The sequence below is a fragment of the Dromiciops gliroides genome, chromosome 4, assembly GCF_019393635.1.
Source record: "Dromiciops gliroides isolate mDroGli1 chromosome 4, mDroGli1.pri, whole genome shotgun sequence".
Classification (NCBI taxonomy): Eukaryota; Metazoa; Chordata; class Mammalia; order Microbiotheria; family Microbiotheriidae; genus Dromiciops; species Dromiciops gliroides.
The window spans coordinates 313186125-313200815 of record NC_057864.1 but is presented as its reverse complement, the minus strand read 5'-3'; the positions used below and the strand labels follow the sequence as shown (position 1 = coordinate 313200815).

The following is a 14691-nucleotide window of genomic DNA, read 5'->3' as shown; positions in this document are numbered from 1 at the left end:
ATTTTTGAATTTTCCTTCAGCTTATGAACTACAGATAGATTAAGAAAGAAATTTGTGCTTTCTAACATAGCTAATTTTCTTGTGGTACTTTTACTATCTGATTGTCATTGTTTTATCTTTAGTTGCCCTTTTCTTCCCCTATATACATTCAACAATAATACATTCATTTATTTTCATTATCTTTCTTTTATGCTTAGAATTTTTGTTTGAATTTTTATCTTGTTCTTGTTGACACCTCAGTGATTTCTCTCCCTCAGTTTCAGAGAGAAAAATGGTTTGCTTTCTCAGAATTTATGTTTATATTAATAGGATATTCTCATAACTTAGCTTTCTGACATAGTTTATTTCTGTACCTCCTTGGGAAGTAATTGTCACTTTTAAAGAAACTCTTTCTGGTTTGCTTTTCTCAGTCTTTTATAACTCTAATAATAACATTTATAATAGTAACTGTCATTTGTATAGCACTTTAATGTTTACAAAGTGATTTCCTCATAGCAACCCTGTAAGATAATGCAAGCCATCTTATGAGGAAGCTCAGATCATGAATAGGAAATGACTTGCCTAAGTTCACAGAGATAATAGCTGAATAGGAATTTGAACTCAGTTCCTCAGATTACAAATCACATGTTCATTCTATGGCACAATGCTAATCCTAAACCTAAATTTTTGTTTCATAGGTCTTATTTAATAATTTAAGAACAGCTGGGTGGTACAATGGATAGAATGCTGGACCCGAAGTCAGGAAGCCTCATCTTCCTGAGTTGACATCTGACCTTCAGACACTTACTAGCTTTTTAACCCTCAGCAAATCACATAACCCTTTTTGATCCAGTTTCCTCTTCTGTAAGATGAGCTGGAGGAGGAAATGAATTTTTGCCAAGAAAACTCCAAATGGCATCACAAAGGGTTGAACACAACTGGCAATGACTGTACATTTATTAATTTATTTAATCCTTCTACCACCTACCATTATAAGAAACTTTCACTTCAAATATTCATTTTTCAGATATTAACAAGACTCCTTTTTTTCCTCATGTATATCTTTTCTATTTTTTTTTCCTTTTGTGAGGCAATTGGGGTTAAGTGACTTGCCCAGGGTCACACAGCTAGTAAGTGTCAAGTGACTGAGGTCGGATTTGAACTCGGGTCCTCCTGAATCCAGGGCTGGTGCTATATCTACTGCGCCACCTAGCTGTCCCCTCATGTATATCTTTTAACCGTTTGTTACTTAGAATTTCTCTCCAATAATATTTTAGAAAATAAAAAATTAAATTGGTTAGCCTTGATTTTTCATGAATAACCAAAAAAATTGTTATGTATAGTAAGTGAAATAATGCTTTAAATAAATGAAATTATACAAACCTGCCAAATAGTACCTACATCTGCTTAATGCTGTAGCCAAACTGAACTCCTGTTGCCGAGCCAAATCCTGGGTTTCTCAGTAAGACGGTCTCCCTCAAAAAAAAAAAAAAATCCTCTAAAGCTATAGAGATAGAAACTACAATGGAAGAGAGATAAAATGTTCTCCCTTACTTAGTTCATCAGAGAAAAGCAGTTCTCTACCTAGTTTGGGGGCAGTTTCAACAAAGTCTATAGATTTGAGGGCAGGAGAGTGGAAGAAAGAAATGAGGAAATGCTTATTGTATGCTATTCATGAGAAGATAAGACCTTTCATTGGAGAAAGAGAAGATGGTGACCACAAAAATGAAACTAAACAGAGGCTTTGGGGATCTTTCTATTTGAAAGATAATTGAAAATTCACCATGAGTATTTTGGTTTACTAGGTACTTAAAAGGTGCTATGTAGGTAAATGCATATCTTTATTTCACTTGGAGTTAGGAGATCTAGTTCTAATTCCTGCATCTTCTAATATCTAGTTGTTTGACTCATGCCACTTCATTTCCCTAGGTCTTAATGTCCTCATCTTAAAAATGAGAATATTGTACTAGATTATCTCTTTAGTTACCTTCTAGCACTAAACTCCTGTGAAAAACAGAGTATTTTTTTTTCTTATGTTGTATTTTCCCCCAAGCCATCAAAAGTTGTAATTTGTTATCTAGGAGATGGAGCAGAGGGATATTTATAGCTATATCACTTTTTTTACAATGATAAATTTTTATTTTTCAGCCTTTAAATGTTATTGTAGACAGATTCTTGAACTGGTGGTTCCTAGCCATCAGCCCTTTCTACTTTTGTGCCTGTTTCATCTCCTGAAGGTTTTCCAGAGCCACCATCTTCACCATCCAGTTCCATTAGCTTTCCGAATTCAAATTTGGGCTTCTTGAGCATCTTGACTTTTCGAACAAATACATCATGGAGAGGGTAAATGGACTGGCAAGCCTTTTCTATGTCTTTTCCAATGCTGTCTGGAATTAGTTTATTGACAACTTCTTTCAAGTTATTTTTCAGCACCTCCTGGGTCATGATTTCCATCATTTTCTTATGAATTTGACAGATCTGTTGGTGCTGAGCATAAGAGGTCTTACGGATCTGGTTGTTGCACTTTTTGGGAAAACCAACACACAAAAGAGGTGGAACAAGTAGCCATCAGTAGTTTTGACATCAACATGGGCTTCAATCATGGTCTGCCATTTTTTGACCATAGAGCACATCTTGTCCTGGGTAAGAGTCATTCCATGGAAATTAGACATTTTTTACCCTGAACATCTTTAGTAATTAACTTGAACTTATGAAGAACAACCTCATAATTCTGCAGATCAGAAAGGCTCATTTCAAAAACTCAACCCTTGAGACCATCAGAGGCAATTTTTGTTCCTTGAGTCCTTGTAACCAGTGTCTTGCCAATATTGCAAATGTTGAACATAGCTGGTGCTTTTACATCATACCAATCCATCTTTGAAAATGGATCAACCTCAACTGTGATAGACCTGATTCTTCTCAGCAGTACAATGGTCCAAGATGGTTCCAAAGGACTCATGATGGAAAATGTTCTCTAAATCCAGAAAAAAAAAAAAAAAAGATCTGTGGAATCTAGATGCAGATCATACCATACTATTTCTATTGTTTTTTTTTTGTTGTTGTTGTTGTTTTTTGAGTTTTTTCCTTTTTGCTCCGATTCTTCTCTCATAACATGTCTAATGCAGAAATATGTTTAATGTGATGGTACATACATAACCTATATCAGATTACTTGCTGTCTTGGGGAGGGGAGGGAGGGAAAAAAATTTGAAACTAGAAATCTTATGAAAACAAATGCTGAAAACTATCTCTAAATGTAACTGGAAAATAATAAAATATTTATATGAAGAAAAAAGAAAATGGATCAACCACTTTCTTCTTGGCTCTTTTGCCACCTTTGGTGAGGTGCTTGTTCTTGCCCACTGCCATGATCCTGCTCTAAAAGCCAAAAGGTGCTATATCGCTTTTGAATTTTATTTTTCAGACATTGTAAACCAGAAATATTTGCTTAGATGTATTCGATACTTGTGTTATTTTTAACCAAAAACATGGGTACTTATGGAAGTTCATCATTCTCTAATTTACATTAGTCTCTTTAATGCCCCAAAATGTTACAGGGATTCTATACTTAGAAGGATGTCATTCTGAAGGTAAAATAAATCCTGACCACTTGAGGTAATCAAAAGTCCTAAGGCATTTTTGAAATAATGTCCTCTCAATGTCCTGGCTAAATTTCCTGTGAGTAATTACATTTTTCTTGCTGAAATTCCCATTGGCCAAATTCTCTTTCAGGTAAGTTGCTCTCAACACAGTTGATAGGAAGCATATCATTTAGCTTGATGTGAAAGGCACAAAAGAGATGGATATGGAAAGGAGGGGAATCTTTTGATTCACATTCTGCTTATTCTGTAATTGTGACGAGCTATATTTATATTAATGTTTCTTTCAAGAATCTTAGTATTTTACTCCATTTGAACATACAGTTACTAAAATACCAGCTATACGCAAAATATTGTGCTAGTAACTGAGTAAGTCATAAAGATTTTTTGCCATTATGGAGATTATAGTTTTGTTGTGGGCTAGGATGTTAACAAAGTTCAAAAGTTCAGACTGTGAAGGGCCTTGAATGCCATGATGTGTAGTTTGTACTTTACTTGGTAAGCTGTGGGGATCAGTTGAGAAGTTAGGAGGAAATTAGTAACATCTATGCATAAAAAAGAAACATCTGACAGTTTTATAAAGTATGAGTTGGAGATAGGAATACTTGTTGAAATGTATTTTAGAGGCTAGGGGATATTAATGAGCTTAAATTAATTCACTTTCAGGAAGTAGGTAGGAGGTAGGAATACTTGTTGAAATGTATTTTAGAGGCTAGGGGATATTAATGAGCTTAAATTAATTCACTTTCAGGAAGTATTTATTAAGCAGCTACTGTGATAAGATATCAGATGCTGATATCTTAATTGAGATGCAAAACAAAAATGAAACCAGTAGTCTTCAAGGAACTTATATTTTTCCAACATGCACAATTACATTTACATACACACACACACACACACACACACACACACACACACACACACACAAAGTGACTTTGTCGGGGGGCAGGGTGGAACAATAACAGCTGAAAAAATAAGGAATAGCCTCTTTTTTTCTTTTTCTTTTTTTTTGGGTGAGGCAATTGGGGTTAAGTGACTTGCTCAGGGTTACACAGCTAGGAAGTGTCAAGTGTCTGAGGCTGGATTCGAACTCAGGTCCTCCTGAATCCAGGGCCAGTGCTTTATCCACTGCACCACCTAGCTGCCCCAGGAATAGCCTTTTGAAGGAGGTGGCATTTGAGCTAAGTCTTGAAGGGAACTAGAATTCTAAGAGGAAGAGGAGATGAGGAAGAAGGGAATATATGGGGACAAGTAAGTAAATCGTTTTGGCTGCATGTGGGTGTTCATGAGGGAAAATAAAGGGAAATCAGTTGTAAAGATTATCTGAAGGTAGATAGCATTTTTCTTCATAAGTCCTTTTGGGGTTGATTTGAATGATCATATTACTTAGATGTTCACAGTTAGTCTGAACAATATTGTTATTACTGTATACAATGCTCTTTTGCTTTTGCTCATTTCATTCTAAATTATTTCATAAAAGCCTTTTCATGTTTTTCTGAAGACCAACCTGCTTGTCATTTCTTACACTATAGTAATATTCTATCAAAATCGTATACCACAACTTATTCAGCCATTACCCAGTTGATGGACATCACCTCAATTTCTAATTCTTTGCCATCACAAAGAAAGATGCTATAAATATTTTAGAACAGATTGGTTCTTTTCCTTCTTCCCTGATCATCTTGGGAAACAGACCTAAGAGTGGTATTGCAGAGTCATAGGTTATACACAGTTTTATTACTCTGTGCATAATTCCAAATTTCTCTCCAAAATGGTTGGATCAGTTCACAGTTCCACAAGCAGTGTATTGCTGTCCCAGTTTTTCTACATGGGTTCTCTAGCATTTGTCATTTCCCCCTTCTATCATTTTAGCCAATCTGATAATCTGAGATGGTACCTCAAAGTTGTTTTAATTTGTATTTCTTTAACAATAATGATTTAGAGCATTTTTTCCCATACGACTATATAGAGAGAGCTTTAATTTCTTGAAAACCTGCCTGTTCATGTCCTTTGACCATTTATCAACTGGGGAACGACTCATATTCTTAACAAATTTGATTCATTTCTCTATATATTTGAGAAGGTAGTTATAAAATTTCCCTTCAGTGTTCTGCTGTCCTTATAATCTTGGCTACCTTGGTTTTATTTGTATAAACCCTTTTTAATTAATGTAATCAAAATTAGCAATTTCACCTCTATCTCTTGTTTATTCATAGTCTTCTTTTATCTATAAATCTGATAGGTAATATATTCTCTGCTCCTGTAATTTACTTTTGCTATCTCTTGTTTATGTCTAGGTCATGTATTCTTTTTGACCTTATCTTGGTAAATGGTGTAAAATATTGGTCTATACCCAATTTTTGCCAGTCTTGTAATTTTTACCAAATAGTGAGTTCTTGTCCCAAAAGCTGAGATCTTTGCATTTATCAAACATGAAGTTACTATAGTTGTTTACTATATGGTGTATTGTATATCTACTCTATTCCACTGATCTTCCATTCTATTTTTTACTCAGTGCCAGATAGTTTTGATAATTACCACCTTATAGTACAGTTTAAGATCTGGTACTGCCAAACCTCCTTCCTTTACATTATTTTTTTCATTAATTCATTTGATATTCTCAACTTTTTGTTCTTCTGAATAAATTTTGTTATTTTTTTTCTAGCCCAATAAAATAATTTCAAATAAGTTTATAATAAAATAATTTTAATTGGGGTGGCACCCAATAAGTAAACTAGGTAGAATTGTCATTTTTTATTATATTGGCTTGGCCCACTCATGAATAATTAATATTTCTCTGATTGTGTAATTCTGACTTTATATAAAGTGTTTTATAATTATGTTCATATAGTTTCTGGGTTTGTCTTGGCAGGTATACTCCCAGGTATTTTTGTTGTCTATGGTTATTTTAATTCATGTATCTTTTACTATCTCATCTTGCAGGGCAGGTCTTTTTTGTTAATATATAGAAATTCTGGTGATTTGTGTGTTTTTAAATAACCACATCCTGCTACTTTGCTAAAATTATTAATTGTTTCAACTAATTTTTTAGTTGAATCTCTAGGATTTTTCAAGTATACCATCATATAATTTTCAAAAAGAAATAGCTTTATTTTTTCATTGCCCCTTCTGATTCCTTCAATTTCTTTTTCTTGTTTCCTTTGCTAGCATTTCTAATATAGTATTGAGTAATAATGGTGATAATGGGTATCCTTGATTCATTTCTGATCTTATTGGGAAGGCTTCTGTCTTTTCCCTGTTACAAATAATGCTTGCTGATGGTTTTAGGTAGATTTTTTTTTATCATTTTAAGGAAAAAACTATACAATGCTTTCAAGTATTTTTAATAGGAGTGAGTGCTGTATTTTGTCAAAAGCTATTTCTGCATCTATTAATAATCATATGATTTTTGTTGATTTTATTTTTTATATAATCAATTATGTTCATACTTTTACTTATATAAAATCAGCTCTGCATTCCTGGTATAAATTCCATTTGGCCACAATGTATAATCTTTGTGATATGTTGCTTTATGTTCCTAGCTAGTGTTGTATTTAGGGTATTTGCATTCATGTTCATTAGTTAAATTGGTCTGTAATTTTCTTTCTCTGTTTTTGCTTTTCTGGTTTAGGCATCAGCACCATATTTGTTTCATTAAAGGAGTTTTATAGAACTCCTTTGTCCATTAGTCAAGGTAATTTATTTAATATTGGAATTAGTTGATTTTTAACTGTTTGGTAGAATTCAATTGTAAATCCATCTGGTCCTGATTTTTATTCTTAGGAACCTTTATGCCCTGTTCAATTTCTTTTTCTAAAAATAAGTTTAAAAATTATTAAAGTAATTTTAGCAAATTACAATAAAAATTTCTTTAAAGGCAGAATAGTGTCTTTAAAATAAATGATTAGGGGGTAGCTAGGTGGCACAGTGGATAAAACACTGGCCTTGGATTCAGGAGGGCCTGAGTTCAAATTCAGCCCAGACACTTGACACTTACTAGCTGTGTGACCCTGGGTAAGTCACTTAACCCCTATTGCCCCGCCCCCCCCCAAAAGAAAGAAAAATAAATGATTAGTTTTGACAGAATTACAGTCATGTTTTATGTTCTTACTCTTTGTTTTTGTGGGGCAATGATGGTTAAATGACTTGCCCAGGGTCACAGAGCTAGTAAGTGTTGTGTCTGAGCCTGAATTTGAACTCAGGTCCTCCTGGATCCAGGGCCAGTGCTTTACCCACTGTACCACCTAGCTGCTTCCTTCGGTTCTTAACTCTTTTTCTTTTTTCCTTTTTTTTCCCCCTCTTCCTTCCTTCCTTCCTTCCTTCCTTCCTTCCTTCCTTCCTTCCTTCCTTCCTTCCTTCCTTCCTTCCTTCCTTCCTTCCTTCCTTCCTTCCTTCCTTTTACGCGAGGCAATGAAGGTTAAGTAACTTGCCCAGGGTCACACAGCTAGTACAAGTGTTTTAGGCCGAATTTGAACTCAGGTCCTCCTGAATCCAGGTCTGGTGCTTTTATCCACTGCGCCACTTAGCTGCCCCTTTCTGTTCTCACTCTTGACAATAACTGTGTTTACTCTTTATTTGTGAGAGGCATGGTGTAGGGAATAGAGTTGGCCTCTTAAGCCAGAAAGATAGAAGATGGAGTGTCTTGTGTGAGGAATAGAGAGCAGGCCAGTTTACTTGGATCACTGAATAAGGGAAGGTGAGTAATATACAAAGATTATGGAAAGATAGGTTGGGGCAGTGGTAAAGGACTTTAAAAGCTAATCAGATCAGTCTCTATTTGATTTTAATAGAGGAATTTTCCTTTCCAATAGTTCTTTACAAAGGTGAAATCACAGGTTTGGTCCAGAAAAATCTTTAGCTATGATGCATATTATTAAATGACAGTTCCCTATAATATATTTACCACAGTAAAAACCTAATTGTATAGACTGAAATGCAAGCAAAGGGCATGTTGCAGTTCAGATAAGACATTTGACACTGTATTCTGACACTAACTTTAAAGAAATAATTGTATAGGTGTTCACTTGCTGATTTACCCAATATGTATCATTTGAAAGAATGCTAACAGAGATTTCCCACAGTAATATTCTGGGGAAAAAGTGAAAGAGCAAGTGTGCTGCTTGATAGTAATGTTTAACAAATAACGATGCTATCGAAAGGCCAGATCAGGAGTGTTTTTATTTGATTGACCAAACGTGGTATATTGGTCAAGGTCCTAAATAACTATCTGACTATAAGAAGTTTTAAAAAAAAATCTTAAAACTTAAAAAAAAATTTTAAAAAATTAATTGAATTGCTTTTTCCCTTTCAGTTATTACAAATTATAAAAATACTTGTAATGTTTTAATTTGTACATTTTAATTGTTTATGTCATCTTTCCCAAAAGAGTTCCTTTGTAGATCTGAAATTTAGGGATAACAGATACAAATATTATTAATATTTGTCACTTTGATCGATATATACATATATATGTAATATGTATATATCACTATATCATTTTATTATAAGAATTTGAATGTTTAAATTTTCTTCAAACTCATTTTAATCTCAACTTTTATTCACTACCCTGGCACATAAAGGTATAATAAGTTGATTCATGTTTAGTAATATTTAGAATGAATCTTAATTGTTTTATGAGACCAAGATTAAAATATTTGTAGCAATATATTACTAAGTATTTATATTAATTATCATGAAGCTTAATGTTAACCTGTTTCAGAAATTAAAAGGAGAAAAATCATCTTTAATGCTACAATCTTAACAGCCCCTGTTACTTGAAGAAATGTTATTGCTCATAAACCTATCTTCACTAATATAAATTATTGTTTTTGAATTATAGAAGTTAATTGAAATAACCTTCTTTTTCTGTGATTTAACAGACATAAAGAAAAGCATTTTGTAATATATAGTAAAAAGCTTAGTAAAATTTATTGAGCAAGTTTATATATTTTCTATCTTAAAATGTTGGGAAGAAAGTACTTTATAAAATGAAGCACTATATAAATGTGAGTTATTATAATTATGATATCTTATAATAGTCTCATTCCATCCTTGTCCAAAATTTTCATTTGACTTATTGCTTTTTGCCTATTAAACAGGAAATATTTGTTCATGTTGGCAGAGAGGCCTTACAGTAGACATAATTCTGCCTTATGAAAGCTATTAATTTTATATATGGTAATTTTGTATTTACTCATTTATCATATTTTAATTTTTCAGTTATCAAGCCTTTATTTTTTCTTTATCTCACCTCCCTCCATTTACTGGGAAAAAGAGAAAACAAAATAATTGTGACAAATATGTAGTCAAACAAAACAAATTCTCATTTTTTACTTTTACTATAAATTATCCATTTTCAGTTTTCTTAAATATTCAAGTTTATATGAGTAAATAAAACCTTTTTTTCATACTGTTTGAAGTGACACAAAGGCTGTTATATGTCATAGTCTGTGACCAGGATAGAAAGGATTTTCAGTTTGATTAATATAGTGAAATTTTTTCCCCCAAGCTTTATTAACAAAACCCTTGAAAAAGTTCATCAGAAACAGTTTTGTTAAAAATATATTAAGGATTATAATATATAGGAATAATTAGAATGCATATATTTAAAGCTAATAGAATCATGCATGTAAGACTGGCATATATATGTGTGTGTATATATATATATGTATATATATTTTTTTTTAGTGAGGCAATTGGGGTTAAGTGACTTGTCTAGGGTCACACAGCTAGCAAGTGTTAAGTGTCTGAAGCCAGATTTGAACTCAGGTACTCCTGATTCCAGGGCTGGTGCTCTATCCACTGCGCCACCTAGCTGCCCTAAGACTGGTTATATTTTAAAACCAAAAGATTTACTAGTTGCTGTGTGCCTTTGAATGATTATTTTATTTTATTTTTACGGGGCAGTGGGGGTTAAGTTACTTGCCCAGGGTCACACAGCTAGTAAATGTGAAGTGTCTGAGGCCAGATTTGAACTCAGATCTTCCTGAATCCAGGGCTGGTGCTTTATCCACTGTTCCACCTAGCTGCCCCTGAATGATTATTTATAGTTTTCATCATATTTGTAGAAATTGAAATATCTGCTTCCTTATTTTCCTAAATACTTTTTCATTTCTTCCTAATAAATGACATCATTTCCCTTCAACTAGTTGCCATTTCATGATAAAAACATCTTTATTCATATATTGAAATCTTTAAAAATTATTATAATTATGGGAAATTGCATTATTTTTTCCAAGTTGCTGCTTTTTAAAAACAATGCCAATAGTAAAGTCTTTAATTCTTTCTTTTAGAGATCAACAATTTGCCTTGCATCCTTACATAAACTGTTTAATCTTACTGTGGATATTTGATTCTCCCTACAAAAGAAAGAGCCAATGTAGTATTATTTATCAATTTACTGATACTCTTTGAGCATAGTCCCTGTCACATGCTGAGAAAATTGTCTATGAGTCAGCCCAACAAAGTATGGAGAAGCTCATCACTGGTAGTTTTATTACTACTGCATTCTTTTGTCATGGCAAATTATAAAACATGAAAAATAAAAACAATAGCCCTTAATCTTATGAATTTCAGAGGGCCAGAACAGAGGCCAAAGGTTGATAACAATTATGGTCTTTGAAAAAATCTATAAGTCAAGTGTAGTGGCCCATGCTTTTAATCCTTGCTACCAGAGAGGCTGAGTCTAGTAGATTATTGGAGCTTTGTATTCTGAACTGCAGTAGAACTAATGCTGATTCAGTGCCTGTACCAAGTCTGGCTGAATCTCTGGAAGTGGGGGGCCAGTAGGCTGCCTGAGAGGCACACAGATAAGATCAGAAAGGAGCAGGTCAAAGCTTCTGTACTGTAGTCAGTAGAGGAATCCAGTCCATAAATAGCTCTTTCACTTCCAGTGGGTGAGGATACTCAATAAGATTTTTGCCCAGTGATAAATGACTTGACATGATATTATTGAATGAGCTAAATAATACATTGATTTGATCATTTCTCTCTGAATGCAGATCAAGAACAGGAGAGCCACATAAGGAAGAGTTAGCAAAACTTTATTACTCTTCATACAAGAGAACAGTTTCAGTGTGTAACCCCTACTGTGGTGTTGAAGGCAGAACATAGTGGGTGACTTGTGAAGGTAGAACCATGAAATAACTTACCATCCAGTCAAAAGGCTGAAGCCCTTCAGGGCTCAATATCAGACTAAAAGCTGCCTAACTGTAATGTAAGATTACCATGTCATCCTTAGGGAAAGATAAGAGTATAGACAGGACCAGTGAAATGAGGGGATCTTTCTAAATTCTTTAACAAGGTGTGGAGAATGAGGCACAGGGAATTAATATCCTCTCTCATCATTCATGCTAGAGGCGGGATATGAAGTGTTGGATAATGTCTAGTCTCTGAGTTTATTAGCCTTCGAATACATACATTCTGACTCCTGAAATTGGGGACATACCAGTCAAACCAATCTTTATGAGTTCACACTCTAAATACTGTGTTAAGGGCTAAAATTCTAGCTAGTCTGTCTAAAATATCTAATGAGTCATCGCCAATAAATTATAAGCTTTAGCAAGAGTTAGACTTTTAAGCATTTATTAAGGAGAATAAGAGTTTGGTAAAGAGAGAAGAAAAGGCCTAGATTCCTATCTATTAAAGCGAGAGTACATTTCAAGCTCCACTCTCCACCAGAGTCCAAAGGAAAGAGAGTGAGACAGAGTGCCAGTCTCTTCCTTCTTCCTCCCACTAGCCAACGTCACTTCCTGACGCCAAAGAAAAGACTCCTGGTCTTGCCCTCAAAGACCTTCACTTCATGGGCAAAACTCTTCTACAGTAAGTCTCCAGCAGGTGGCGTCATTCCAATCGTTGCAACTGAAACCCAAAGACAAAAGGAAATTGCACTTAATGTACAATAATTAATTAGTTCTTAGAAAAGCAAAGGAGATTAAGGAATTTCATTCAAAGACATGGGTTAGTTGTTCATCTCCCTTGTCATGTTCATGATAAGCATAGCCATGTTAAACATAATGCATAAGAATTCCATGAAGATAATTGCTGTTTATGTGCCAACAAGTCTTGCAGATGATGAACTTAAAAAAAAAAAAAGCCTACAAGGAACTAAGTATCATAATCCAAACCAATTTAATATATACTTTGATTTTTAGTGACTTTGATGTAAAGTGGACTTAGGAGAACGTGGTAAAAAATATGTTGGAAAATATGCCTTAGGTTTAAGTAATAAAAGGCCAAAGGCTTCCGGACTACTCAGAAGTCTCAAGCCCATTTATCATGAATTTTTTATTCTGTAGGAAAATCAGAAGGTGCCAGGCAAATGTCTAACTGTGTCACAAAAATGAAGTTATCTGTATCTTAACAGATAGGATATGTCTCATTTCTTAAGCAGAATCATCAGAATCAGCTGTCTGTGAGCAATCTGTAAGTAAAAGTTAAAATCAGCATTAATTTCAAAGAGAGGATAAATATCAAGAGAAAATATTGTGAAAAACCATAAAAACCAGCTTCAGCTTGATCTATTCAAGCAAGTCATTGATCTGGTAAAAAAAAACAAAACACCAAAGAGATTTAATTTAATTGTCATCATTTATTGCAAAGGAGTTGCTAGAAAAGGGCACAGAAATTGCCTTAACAAGCAAACATTTGATCTGCTTTCCAAGCAGAGACACATACAAGCCAAGGGCAGCACCAATTTAGAAAATAGCTTCATTCATAAAACATTATGGAGGAGTTTTGTTGAAGATTGCAAGCAGTATCACCTCTGAAAACAGCAAAATGCAATGGAAGTAAAAGCAAGTTTTGAAGAAATTGGCATGAAAACCAATTGAATCACACTGTAGCAAGAGAATTCATAGATAAAACTGGCAAGATATAGAATAATTTTTTAATGTATCTCTAACAATCTATTTCAATCATCAATGACACCACCATATTTTCATTCTTTGGATTCAGTCCTTGATGATAAGAGGAAGGTGAAATAGTTTCTGAGAAATGAAGTGAAAAAGATTAGTTGGAATGGGCCAATTCCACATCAAGGAAACTACAGTCCCAGAGGTAATGCATTCTTGAAAGTCTTCCAAAATCATATTATAAAATACCTCAGGGGGGGCAGCTAGGTGGCACAGTGGATAAGAGCACCAGCCCTGGATTCAAGAGGACTTGAGTTCAAATCCAGACTCAGACATTTGACACTTACTAGCTGTGTGACCCTGGGCAAGTCACTTAACCCTCATTGACCCGCAAAAAAACCAACAACAAACAAAAACCAACAACAAAAAATAACCTCAGGCAGGATAAATACCAAAAAGAATGGAAAAAATCATAGCTGTTGATTTCACTTCCTATGCCAAAGAGCATCTTTGAGCCATATGTAAAGAAAAACAATTCTGAAAGACATGAGGACTCTGATTAATGAAATGACCAAGAAGATCTCCAGAGTACCTAAAATAAAGTACTGCTTTTTCGTCTTCAAAAACCTAATGAATGTTTATTTCATTAAATTGAGTACTGAGGTACATGTGTAAGAGGTGGGCTTGCCTATTTATTATTCACTCAGCTTATGAAGAAAAAGTATTTTGCTTTTTAAAAAGTGAGTAAATCTTCCCCCCTCTTTGGTGACCTTTTATATATCCTTTTACATTGTTCTCTCATTCTTTTTCTAAAATATTTATATCTTGTCTCCTCAATAAGATTTCTTCCCCCCAAGGGCAGGAATGTGTTTCTTTTTTGTCTTTTATCTCTTTTGTCTTGTTATTTATCCTGTTTTTATCATTCTTTTTGACTACTCCTATGGTACCTAGAATATGATGTCTTCAATATGTTATTATTTTTGAGTTGAACACTTCCATTTCTTTATAGCTAAGGGTTCATTTTTAAGTTTACTCCTCTCATGATGAAGTGAAGATATGAAATCTTTAAAGGTCACATCCTAAAATTCTTTTCATCCAGTGTAAACTTGAATGATATGAGAAGCAACAGTTAGCTTTTAGTTATGTGTGTATTTTTAACATAACCATTAGTCCCAAGCCATTAATGTTTTTTTGACATTTGTGAATAATGAGAATTACATGCATTTTATAACTTTTAGGGCATTCTGTGTATCTTAGAACATT

General features: G+C 33.9%; 2 protein-coding genes across 2 annotated transcripts in view; one reads left to right on the top strand and one right to left on the bottom strand.

The window, feature by feature from the left end:
- Positions 1-14691, top strand: part of RNGTT (RNA guanylyltransferase and 5'-phosphatase) — a 366172-nt gene that overhangs the window by 217083 nt on the left and 134398 nt on the right.
- LOC122755677 (40S ribosomal protein S3a-like) lies at positions 2741-3347 on the bottom strand. The gene is made up of 2 exons (XM_044004407.1): positions 3288-3347; positions 2741-2872 (listed from the first exon to the last, which is right to left on the bottom strand). The coding sequence occupies exons 1-2, from the start codon at positions 3345-3347 to the stop codon at positions 2741-2743; spliced, it is 192 nt and encodes a 63-aa protein (XP_043860342.1).

Excerpts from the sequence above, each read along its gene's own strand:
- LOC122755677 (XM_044004407.1), bottom strand. The coding sequence starts at position 3,347 with ATGGCAGTGGGCAAGAACAAGCACCTCACCAAAGGTGGCAAAAGAGCC. Across the intron at positions 2,873-3,287 it reads AAAGAGCCAAGAAGAAAGTG|GTTGATCCATTTTCAAAGAT; the intron begins GTTGATCCATTT and ends ATCACAGTTGAG.